General features: G+C 39.1%; 1 protein-coding gene across 8 annotated transcripts in view; it reads left to right on the forward strand.

Moving 5' to 3' along the window:
* The window catches only part of BCAS3 (BCAS3, microtubule associated cell migration factor), a 371,871-nt gene that overhangs the window by 113,279 nt on the left and 247,189 nt on the right, over window positions 1–11,403 (forward strand). For all 8 annotated transcript variants that reach the window (XR_003399716.1, XM_026861420.1, XM_026861421.1 and 5 more), the window contains exon 14: window positions 5,461–5,725. Coding sequence is in view for 7 of the 8 variants with exons in the window: in XM_026861420.1 (XP_026717221.1) it covers window positions 5,461–5,725 (265 nt within the window). In the remaining variant the exon portion in view is untranslated. The remainder of the gene's footprint in view (window positions 1–5,460; window positions 5,726–11,403) is intronic.

An 11,403-nucleotide genomic window follows, 5' to 3' on the forward strand; every position in this document is an offset into this window, starting at 1 on the left:
GGGGGGGGGGGGGGGGAAGCGCCTTAGGAAGATCAAAATGCAGTTCAGTAGTTGTTTCTTGTAATCACTATGAAATTCAGTATTGTGAGCTTTGTTTTCTAATTACTGCATTAAGCTCACGCGTTGGGAGTGGATTTGCCTGGGGAGGTATTGTGATAGCCCAGTAAAACTCCTTCTTTCTAAGAAAATAAGTGATAGTGTCCATTTAAGCATTGTGCAGCAAGTTAGTACAATATTAACTTTCAGAAGGCCTGAAATATAGAGGCTGGGTATGGGCTGTCAGTCATTCCCAGGAGTAGTGGTAAACAAGGTCACTCCCTGTCCCGTGGGGTTGCTTGTGTAATCAGCTATACCTCTGCCTAGCCCATTTTAATCAACTGCTGTTCAAATAATTTTCTGTGTGCTGCCCTTACTCCTTCTTTTGTTTTCTTTCGGTTGTGGATTGAATGATTTTTTTTTGCAATTTATTTTGTGAATATGTTGTCATTAACAGCGTGTTTACATTTGGAGAAGCTGTAGGAATAAGGAAACAATGATAGCAAAACCTTTTTATAGATTTCCATTATATAAAATAAGTGAAGGTATGTCAGCTGAAAGCCTTCGGTTCAGATGATTCCCTCCAGATTTTTAGAATATCTGAAAAGATTTTTTGGATGCACACAATCTTGAAAGCTGATCTTCAGTAGAGCTGTTGACACATGACATGGCCTCGTAGGACACCGTATATTAAATTACCCAACTGTCTCGCTCAGGTCAGACTCTGAAAAATGGCAGCGAAATTTTCATTTGGTTTTCTGGAGGTTTTTACATCACAGTGTTTGAGACACGGAGAAATAGGATAGTGGGAATTAAAAAGAAGCATAGAAGAGTAATTGAAAGACAACAGAAGACAGCGTAAGACTGGAAAAGTTACAGAGGATAGGAGGGGATGCTTTGATCGAAAGTGTTGTGAGAAACAAATGGTGACAGTGAGAGAAATGACAAAGCTGAAGTAAGGTGCGTGGTGCAGGACTTGCTGTATAATACAAACGTATGGAAAGGTTTATTTCACAGCACCTGTTAAGAAAACCTTTCTCAGACTGTTACTTCCTTTCCATAGAAGTACTGGATGATTTCTTTTCCAAGTCATGGTAAAGCCTCCCAGCATGTCTGAAACATCGTTTAGTTGTCTCTGATAGGAAAACAGTCACATTGTCCATGATTCTGACAAGAGTAGTGATCGTTTTGTGAGGGTACTGAATTTTTTTGTTCAGGTTATCATATTAATACGGAGAAGAGTCAGTAGCGGACGATAATATAAGAGGTGGAGCGTTGTCTGGGCAGCCTGAACCCCTTTGGGGTTTGCCAGGTACGGATTAGGATTCGCGGAGCAAGCTGAGGAGTCTGTAAGGCATGGACGGACTTTCTGCAGACCTGCTGTAGACAGGAGTCACAGAACACCTGGTTCAGACATGGGCGGATGCAGGGGGTGCACGCTGTTATCCTTATGACATTCTGTGGTTGTATCATGTGCATTCCTTTGGGCCAGAAAAGGCTTTGGTGTTTCTAATGAGCACCTGGAAGTATTCAGGGATTTCACCAAGACTTTTGGATATGCGAGAAATGTAGCTCGAAGGAACCAAACAGCTCACAAATTAGGAGGAGAAATGGTAGTAGAGCTAGGAGAAAGCACTGGTATTCCCACAGAAGTATTTAATATTGCAATTTAAAATACCTTAAAGGTTCCCAAGTTAAACAAAATCTCAGGTCTGTAATTCCCTTTACTGGCCCAAACAGAAGAGGATAGGTAAAATTTTGAAATACAGACACGAGTATTAAATCTGACGTTGACCTTGAACTATGGAATAAACTTTGCATCGTGAGAGATCTAGTGTACTTTGTAGTTTATTAACATATATCTGTAAACACTATGGGGTCTTGATTGATCTTTGGTATCTAAACATTACATCATAATTAAACAACAAATCCAGAAATATATTATAAATATGTGAAATAATAGTACATTAACCTAAAGGACAGCAATAAATTGCAACGCTTAGCATAAACTTGAAAACCACTAATGGGCCACTGTGCAGTTTGTTTATACTATAAGCAGTCAAGAACTCTGTGTAATGTACAGTAACAGCGTGGTGGAGAACAGCAGGTCTGATGTGATAATTTATATATTTTTTTCATGGACACGCACAGCTGAATTTTTGAAGTAATTTTTGAGACTCCCGTGATGAGCATTCTCCTTCCAGCCTGGTTTCCTCCGAGTCTGCTAGAGAGTTACAGACTCCTTTGCGTTGCACAGATGGGTTTGTGCTCTGTAGATATGAAGGTATTTAATTCATGCCCTCATGTGAAATTGAAATTATTCTCTGAGTTACCTCCTTGAGCAGTCTGTAGTACCGTTACCGATCATTTGTCTCTGAAAGACCAACGAGGCCATTTTTGAGGCTGGTAGGAGATAGGCAGAATTACTGCATGAATAACAGTAGCTTCCCAAACGCTTTTTGTCGCTGCCGAGGAAGGTTTCATAGTTTTATTCCTATAAATCTTACTTCATTTCACACTCATCTGTCAACACTTTTGTTATTACTGAGTCTTAAAAACCTGTTTGTTCTCTGCCTCTGTGGTTTCAGCCGTATTTTAAGTAGTGATGACCGTGATACCCACTCTCCGACTGCAGCGAGTGGTTGGGATCTTTTACTTTAAAGAGAGTGTTTTGGATTACGTTGTTCCAAACTTTCTTCCTGAAGATCAGGAATACTTTTTTTTCTGTGTAATGTTTACGCTGAGAGAAAACATCCTGTAATGATTGCTTCCCAGTTTCTTGGCTTGCGTTGTCATATGCCAGGGCTGTTGTATGTGTTTTTAAAGCAACGTAATCCTAAGGATGCGTACTGAAGACTAAATATTAATATAGAAGTATACACATTTCTGCTATGCAGTACAATGAAATAATTTTTTTTTTTTTTCTCAATCATCTCCCAGAAATGTCCTCTAAAAAGGCTCAACCAAATAAGAGAGGGTATGTGGTAGATGTGAGTGAAACTAGTGATTTAAAGTTTGGCTGCAAAATCAGTTGTGCAGGAGGGAAGAGACTGAAGAGGCGCAGGCAGCCTGACTCCGTCCTGTAAATACAGCTCCAAGGTGTCAGGTCGCAGGGAGATCTGTCAGGTCCCTTCCAGCTAGCTGTAGTTTCAGGGGAGAACACCGCTGCAAGGAGCGTGGAACTACAGAGCAAGACAGAAAAAACTTGTGTTGGAGGTAGAGAATGAGTGAACATCAAAGAGGAAGGAAGAGAAAAGCTGATTTTTTGAGACTGGGACAGATAGATGGTTTTATTGATCAGAAAGGGAATTTAAAGCTGGATCTAAACTGAATACCAAATATTTGGAAAAGAGTGATGTGTTCAGAGGGGTCACATCTAATGGCAAACGTGGGCATTCTTTGGGATATTAGGAATGAGAAAACATGGCCTTTGATAGGGTTGGAATGAGATTCCAACAGCCTTAATGATTTTATTATATTGGTGATCTTTCTGCTGTAACTGAGAATGGCAAGTTGTATGCGGTTCTTAGGTTTGATTTTGACCCGTAGAAATTGCCTCTTTAAACAGCAAGTATTTAAATACTCCTGGTGCCATCGTGTTTCTCTGACTCCACGGCTTTGGGGTTTCTTTTTTTGGCTCTTGTTAATCCCTGTGGGGTCTCTAATCCTTTTTTTTTGAGCAATCTATTAAGGTGAAACACTTTGTAGGCAAACTAGGAGCTCTAAGTCCTGGGACTTCATGTCAGTAATACCAGAATCACTGAAAGTGCTAAACCTGTCAGATTTTGGGGAGATTGTTTAGCTATATCATTAGCAGATCATTTGGGTATGTCACCATAATTGAAAAGAGCAGGTGTCTCGCGCTGTTTTTTAGTTTATCTATGTAACGTTGATGAAGCATTTTGTGTCCTGACAGTCTGTCAGCCAAATATCTTGTCACAAGTCACAAGACTTAAATCCTTTTTTTATCTCAGAGGCTTCAGGGCTCAGTTGGAAACTTGCACTTTGATGAATACTTGCTGCTTTTGTCTGGAGTAGCTGGAGTGCATTTCTGGAATATTTGTTAAGATTTTATCAGTGTTTACTCCAATTTGAGTACCTAGTGTATTGTAAAACTGGCTTCAGTGAAATCTTAAAGAATTTTATTTAGTTTATGCTGTTTAATAATATAATGAAAACTAATCCTTCGTCTGTGTATTTGTTTGCCATGTTAAATCCCACTTGCATACGTGGTTCTTTTTAGTCAGCTTTTACCTTTAAAAACATTTTTGGAAGAATTGTTTTAGGGTGGTTTTTTTTTTTTTTTTTCCTATGATAAATCATTTTAACCTAGACTACTTGTTTTCTTGAGTCGTCTGCCAGTATGGGGTTGGAAACAAACTTTAATCTCTCTTTTAAAGCATTCCTTCAGGAACAAGAATTTGCTTTCCATCAAAGCGTTGTGTAAAGCACACTTAAAAGAGAATTAAATCCTTCTGGACTTCGTATCTGAAATCTCTGCAAGGAGTAACCGTAGTAGAAAATATTTAACTGTATTTTTATATATGCTTCCAGACTGACCATTTTAAGCTAAAATAAGACTTGGGTTTCTCAAGTAGTGGATAAGTACTCATGTGCATAAGGAGAAATCTAACTGGGTTTTTTCCTAGGACTTTAATAGCTGATTAATAAAGATGTAAAAAAGGAGTGGGTTTACGTAGAGAAGTGGCCAAAGTTGTTCAGTTTCTTCTTGACAAGATTATAAATTAAAAAAAAAAAAAAAAAGCATAGGTCCAGGGCTACCTGGATGAATGGTGGTTCCTCTGAAGGATACGCTGATAGTAGCAGGATTAGAGACCATTATAAACAGCTTTGGAAAATATTGGCCGTTGATTTTTGGTTTGTTATGTAGGGCATGGTATTACTGTTGACTTAAAATACAGTTTTGAGTGCCAGTAATTGTCAAAATCAGGCCCAGTGGTGAGACCTCTCTTCTTCTCATCCCTCCCTTTTCCTCTTTTTGGGTAATCTCTCAAAATTAAAGTAAACAAGCAAATAACAAAACATGTAATTGAAATGATTTCCCAACTCTTTTTAGAATGAAATTCTATTTGAAAATTACACCGAGCTCTTGTGGCTTTCTGTAGTACTTTGCAGCATGGTTTGTTTTTATAAGTTTAGGCCTGTTTAACAGAAAAATCTCAGAATATTTTGAAAAGTACATGAAATTTGGAACTGGGTTTTATATACTTATATACTGATTATATACTGAATACTAATATCATTGATACATATGCAAAAATTCAAGTTATTGCCTAAATTTAAGGGTTTTTATTCCCATTTCCAGTTAAGATTTGTGTGTGTTTAAGCCATGATAGCCCATTTTCTTTGTTAGATGTCTGTACGTTGGTGACTACATTCCTGTTTCCCTCCTCTGCTTCCTAGGTACAGGATATCTCCTTCAGCCACGACTGTCGCTGGGTTGTGGTCAGCACGCTGCGTGGCACGTCCCACGTTTTTCCCATCAATCCTTACGGCGGGCAGCCCTGTGTCCGGACACACATGTCACCCCGCGTGGTGAATCGCATGAGCCGGTTCCAGAAGAGTGCAGGCTTGGAAGAGATCGAGCAAGAGCTCACATCTAAGCAAGGAGGACGCTGTAGCCCTGTTCCAGGCCTGTCGAGCAGCCCCTCCGGCTCACCGCTCCATGGTAAATCCCTTATTTTCTTTTTTCCCTCCCCCTTACATTATCAAAAAACCTTTCCCCATGTCCTTTAAGATGTTTCCGTACCTCCTGTGTAGCTTCCTGACTCAAAAAGATTTGGTTCCTAAAAACCTTTGGAGATGTCAGCCTAAAGATCTTCAGTCTTCCAGCTTCACCTTTCAGTAGTATTTGCTGACAGCCTGAACCATGAAAACATTGATTTTACTGGAGATTGCAGGAATTGATTTGGTTCCTCCTACTTGCCCCTGTAGCTCGTGCCACTAAAAAATGATTTTCATAAAATAAGGTGCTGCAGAGATTGTGCAAAAATATATAATGTATGCAGATATTACAGGAATGAGCCAAGGTGTATATACTTCCAAAAGATAGTTCTAGTTTTGCAGCTTGCTTAAGCAAACGGTGCTATCACAGATGTGTTAATAATTTCCACTCTAAACTGAAAGTTTTGAGGTCTTTAGGTTTCAAGTTTTGTTTCCATCTAGCACACATCTAGGTAAGTAATCTGGTCTCTATTCAGATACAGATACCTAAAATTTTCATTGCTTATTGGCTTGATGATCGTGAAGCATATCTGGATATCCATAATAAATATTGTTTGAGGAGAAATGTGGAAACCAGGCAGTGTGAAGTTGATGGCATAGATTTTTGCCCACTTTTGTTCGAGTGTGGGTGTGAGCAATGTGGCAACGTACAAAGGAAAAAAAACCAAACAAATCTGTAAGAATTGATCTGTACATCCTATGCCTTTGGAGAAACTAAAAGATCATGAAGGAGAGCCTTTAAAAAAAGGCACAAACATCATCATTTTCCCAGCGTCTTCAGTTTGGTCTCTGCCGTTCTTTTTGCCCTTCTCTTTCATGAGGTCTCAACTAGGAGCTGCTTTGTTTGGATTCAGGATTTGCTGCATCCTTACCCTTCCGTTCTATTAAGAGTAAGTCACAGCTTCCATTGAAGTGGAAGTTTAAATAGCCGTTTGGTACGGGCAGCCACCCTTTTCCAGTCTGAGAGTATTAAAAATGGCAAAGAACAGTCCCTCTTCCCTAATTGTGAGTAAGATTAGAAGTGCTTGTGAAAGCCCAACTCTGTGCTGTCATAGTCAACATCTCTGCTGCTATAGAGAGAACCTTTGTGGGATTTCTGAATCAAAGGAACATTTTAATGACTTGCTGATTATTTAAGGGAACCAGGCTTGTCTCAGAAGCCGCTGTATTTTCTCCTTTGGACTTTTCTAAACAAAGTTTTTTGCATAGCTCTTCTGGAGCCTTGCTCCTCTGCCTAGAGCCACTGGAAGGCACCCAAAACGTGATCTGTAGTTTCCTCCTCCTTGGAGACATTTGTGTATCTACCATTTTACTTTGTCTCTCCTCATTTTACAGCAGCTCAGCATTGAAACAGGCTGGGGAGGGCTGCAAAGGTTTATCACGGCCCATCCAGTCCCTTTTAACTGTTGACATCACGTAGAGGAGAGGAAGGGAACTATCAATTCATGTAGTAGCTTTCATCCAACCAATTCTGTTTTCTGTCAAGGAAACTGCAGTAAATTGTTGCCTTTACAGTACTCTAAGGTACATTTGAAGTTTTGAATAGATTTGACACTTTTTAAAGAAGAAACTGGTTTCATTTGCTTTAGGATCCTCAGTGGTGAACAGATTTTCTAGGTAGGAGGAAGACATGCATGGATGAGTTACAGAGAGAAAGGCAGCAGCATTTATGGCAGTGTCTCAGGAGTTTTAAGGCTTCAGTTTTCAAATGCCTGTCTTGAAATATAATTAATAAATGAGATTTTAATTTTTTTTTTCCAAGATCTCCATGCAGTCATTATTGTTTGGAAATCAGCTCTGTTCAAAGTTAGCTCCATTTGAAAGCTGCACATGGGCACTGAGAATTTAGGTGGGAAGGTAACGGATTTCTGGAGAACGTCACGCAGATTGTGCTCATCACTTTCTCACAGTGTAGAAGGGCTTGAAGCTGGACACGTGCTAAGACTGTTGGTACCTTGCAAACCTTCATATGAAAATTTTCCATGAGAAATGTGGGGATTGTATAGAGGAATTAGCAGAGTTGCCTTATAAGAATCTTAGAAAAAAAAGATAAAATAGTTTGGTTTTAAAGAATCCATTTGGTAAAATATTCTAGTGGTTTTAGTAATATTTTTGCTGCTTTTTCATTTTGGTCATCTTTCAGTTTACCTGGCTGAAGGCAGGCAAAATATTGAACCATGTTATCTGCCTTTTATAAAAAGCTATTTATCATCAAATTGGGGAAAAAAACCCCAACCCTGAAGTTCCCAGTGACTTTCAGTGGAGGTATTTGTGTGTGTGTGTGGCAGCTGGATTAGCCAGAGACCAGTGATTATTTTAATTTGTGAGCTAAGATGTGTTTACTCAGATTGTAACGGCTCCTTATCATATTATAATGTTAAATTATTGTTGTTTGCCAGAGTTAAGGCGGTCTGGTGACAGGAGTGTGGACTAGTACTCAGAACAGAAAAGAGCAGTTCAGGGTTTAATTCTTTGCTTTACTTTTAACTCGCTCTGTGACCCTTGGTAAATTTTATTCAGCTGATATTGTCTATCAGCTTTCTACTGTGTAACAAGAATAATAATCTCTGTGTTCCCCACGTGTGGAATCACTTGAATTTTAGAGTTTTCTATACTTATATAGAAATACTATATACTATATACTTATATTCTTACTTTCCTTAGCCATCCCTCTAAATGCAGCTGATTATAATGTAAATAAACCCAAAGACCGTGTCCTGGAGAGCACCATTACACTGGGACAAATTGTCGATTAAGTGGCAGATTCAGAGAAGTTTGTGATAAACTGGTTTTAACTCTGGAGGATTTTTTTTGTGTGTGTGTGTGCGAAGTCGTGTCATCATGATTTTCCTCTTACATCCTTCATAATCTAGAAAAGTTTCAATAAACCCTAAATTAGAAAAAATTCTGTTAATCCTTCTGCTAACACTTTTTTTTTTTTTTTTTGCATTACAGTAGCATTGCTACAACCTTAAGCCGAAAGATGGATTTCTGTGAGCAAAGTGTTGCTTGTTATCTTCTTTTTTTGATTAGCAATTGTAACCGATTCATGTTAGCTTGTGATTAGCTTTTGTTCTCGTAAATATTTTCAGAGTTCGGTCTTTGTGATATTTTTCCCACTTGTTTTTTAGCGCCTAGTTTCAAAAAGAAACTGCTGTGTATATAGTAGCGAGGCAATCTATTTACATTTTGTTCGGAGTACCCTAGGAACTGTTTACCCACTGGGGGTGGGGATGATTTCGTTTCCAAATGAATCATAGTTTGGCTTTGTTCACTTTAGCAGACTGAAGTAAACTGTTAAATAGAGGATGATAAAGAGATATTTCCTTTTGCACCTTTTAGAGCTAACACAGATTTTGTTTGGTGCTATTTTGTGGGTTAATCCAGCAAAATTATATTTTTGTCATTCCGTTGGATTGCCAGAGCATGTTGTCAGTAATATCAGCGTTGGGTTGGGATCCTTTTATGGGCTTTTAATGAGACTATTACGACATCAGTTGGTTGTGGGGCTGAACGTGAGGGTAGAATGTGGCCTTATGTGACCTTTTTACTTATATAAAATGGCGTTCATGGTACTTACCTGTCCCACAGGTACACTGTGTGGATTAATGGATGAATAGTTAAAACAGAACCACGTCCTTGATTACACAAACATATCCCCTGTTGTCTTCAGGACACCTCTATGTGAACACCAAGGAGCATTTAGCTGTAAAAACTTAATGCTTTATTTGGAAGATGGAGAGGTCTATACAACCCTCGCTGTTTTTATTCTGCAAATTAAAATTTACAGTGTGGTGTTATCATCCCTTTTTGCACCACAAGTAAGTTCAAATCTCCCTAGATCTACTTTGAGGGTTTTTTTTCTGTCGTCGTTTGCAGGAATTTCCATATCAGAACAAAAAAACCAATAATATAATAAGTGAAGCACACATTGGGCCTATAGCTACCGATCCACACCTACTAAAACCATATAATAATAATATGATACTTTCTGAATTTGTCTTGTCATTTTGTTTGGGGGTTGAAGTATTTCTTTGGATGGTGTAGTTTTGCCAGACCATTCATCATACGCAGTGGCTGTGTTTCAGATTTAATACCTATGCTGAAATGAAGATTTTAGAATTATGAAAAGGCATGTCATTCTGTATATATTGCATTCAGGCTTGTCTTCAGTTCTTTATAAATATTTTAGTATCGCACATTTTTCACAATAAAATCTTTTTTAATTTTAAAACTCAGAAGGGTTTTCTCCCACTTTTCCTTCATTTATAACAATATCAACGTGATTAAAATCCAAGCATAAAACCAGAAGTTTGATAAACATGCACTCTGAGATGCTTTAAATATTTTCATGTTACTTTTCACTATTTCCCAGAGTGAAACTCCTTTTACTAGAGGAATTCTTATGGGAAAGCAGAGTTGAAAGGACTGACATCATCAGCCCTTCCTGAAAAACAGATTGGTTTCCTTTAAGTAACACTCACTTAAGAAACCACCTATTTAGAGAGAAGCAGACAAAAATAGTTTCCAAGAAAATTAACTGTATAATAACTTAAAACACTGGAGGGCAGTTCCTTTCCAAAGTTTAACTCGAGAGCTGGCACTGTAAACACCAGTTGAAAACAGTTGTTTGAAAAGTCCTTATTAAGCTTTAATTTTTCTCTTTGTCAAGTGTAGCTTTTCTCGACAGAAAATAGTTTCTTTATGGATGTATAGAAACAATAAAAGAAGCTGCAGAATGGGCCTGATTTTTTTTTAATGCATTTTTTAATATTTCCATTTGTTTAATCATTTTTTCAACAGCATCGCACTTTGCTGTTTTTTAAATTTATTTATTTCAATGCACTTTCATGGAATTTCCTTTCCAGCCTCATCTCGAAATGGAAATTTGTCTCCAAATATATATTTTTTTTTAATTAAACTTGAGCCTGCAGGGGGCGCCCTTCCCCCGGCCATGCCGGGGCCGGGACCCGGGGTTGGGGTGGGGGGATCCCGGGCCGGGCGGGTCCCGGTGTTCCCTCTGCCGGGAGTCGCTTTGGGGGAGCGCTTTTTTTTTTTTTTATTAATTCAGCAAAAATTTACATCGCAATTGCTGAGCTGCTCCTGTAAAACCTCCGCACTGACCGGGCAATGGGCTGCCTTGATGCGCAGCGATTCTCTCCTATGTCACACTCCGGGTTGAAGCTTCTCTCGAAATTTTTAAGGCAACTGGGGGAAAAAAAAATAAAAAAAATAAAAAAAAAAAATTTTTACCTGGTGGGAATTTTCTGCTAACGACTTTTAGAGACCGTGACTTGCTTCTGGAAAGGTCCCAGGGTTCTGCGAAGCCTCCCGGCTGTGGACGGGCTGTGCTCCAGCAGCCCCCACATTACACGTGTCGAGCAGGGGAGAAGAGGTGTGAGCAGCTCACCATAAGCACCAGTTTGGGTACTGGCCAGGAGCTTACTGGTTGTAAATGAGCTCTGGTTTTAGCTCCTCCTCCCCCTCCCTTTTTTCCCTTCTTTTCTCCCCCCTTTTCCCCTTCTTTCTCTCCCTTCTGCCCCTTCCCCCCCTTTCTATTCCCCCTTTCTGTTCCCCTATTCTTTCCCCCACTTCTTTCCCCCTCTTTCCCCTTCTTTCCCC

The sequence above is a fragment of the Athene cunicularia genome, assembly GCF_003259725.1.
Source record: "Athene cunicularia isolate RWA chromosome 19 unlocalized genomic scaffold, athCun1 chr19_part1, whole genome shotgun sequence".
Lineage (NCBI taxonomy): Eukaryota > Metazoa > Chordata > Aves > Strigiformes > Strigidae > Athene > Athene cunicularia.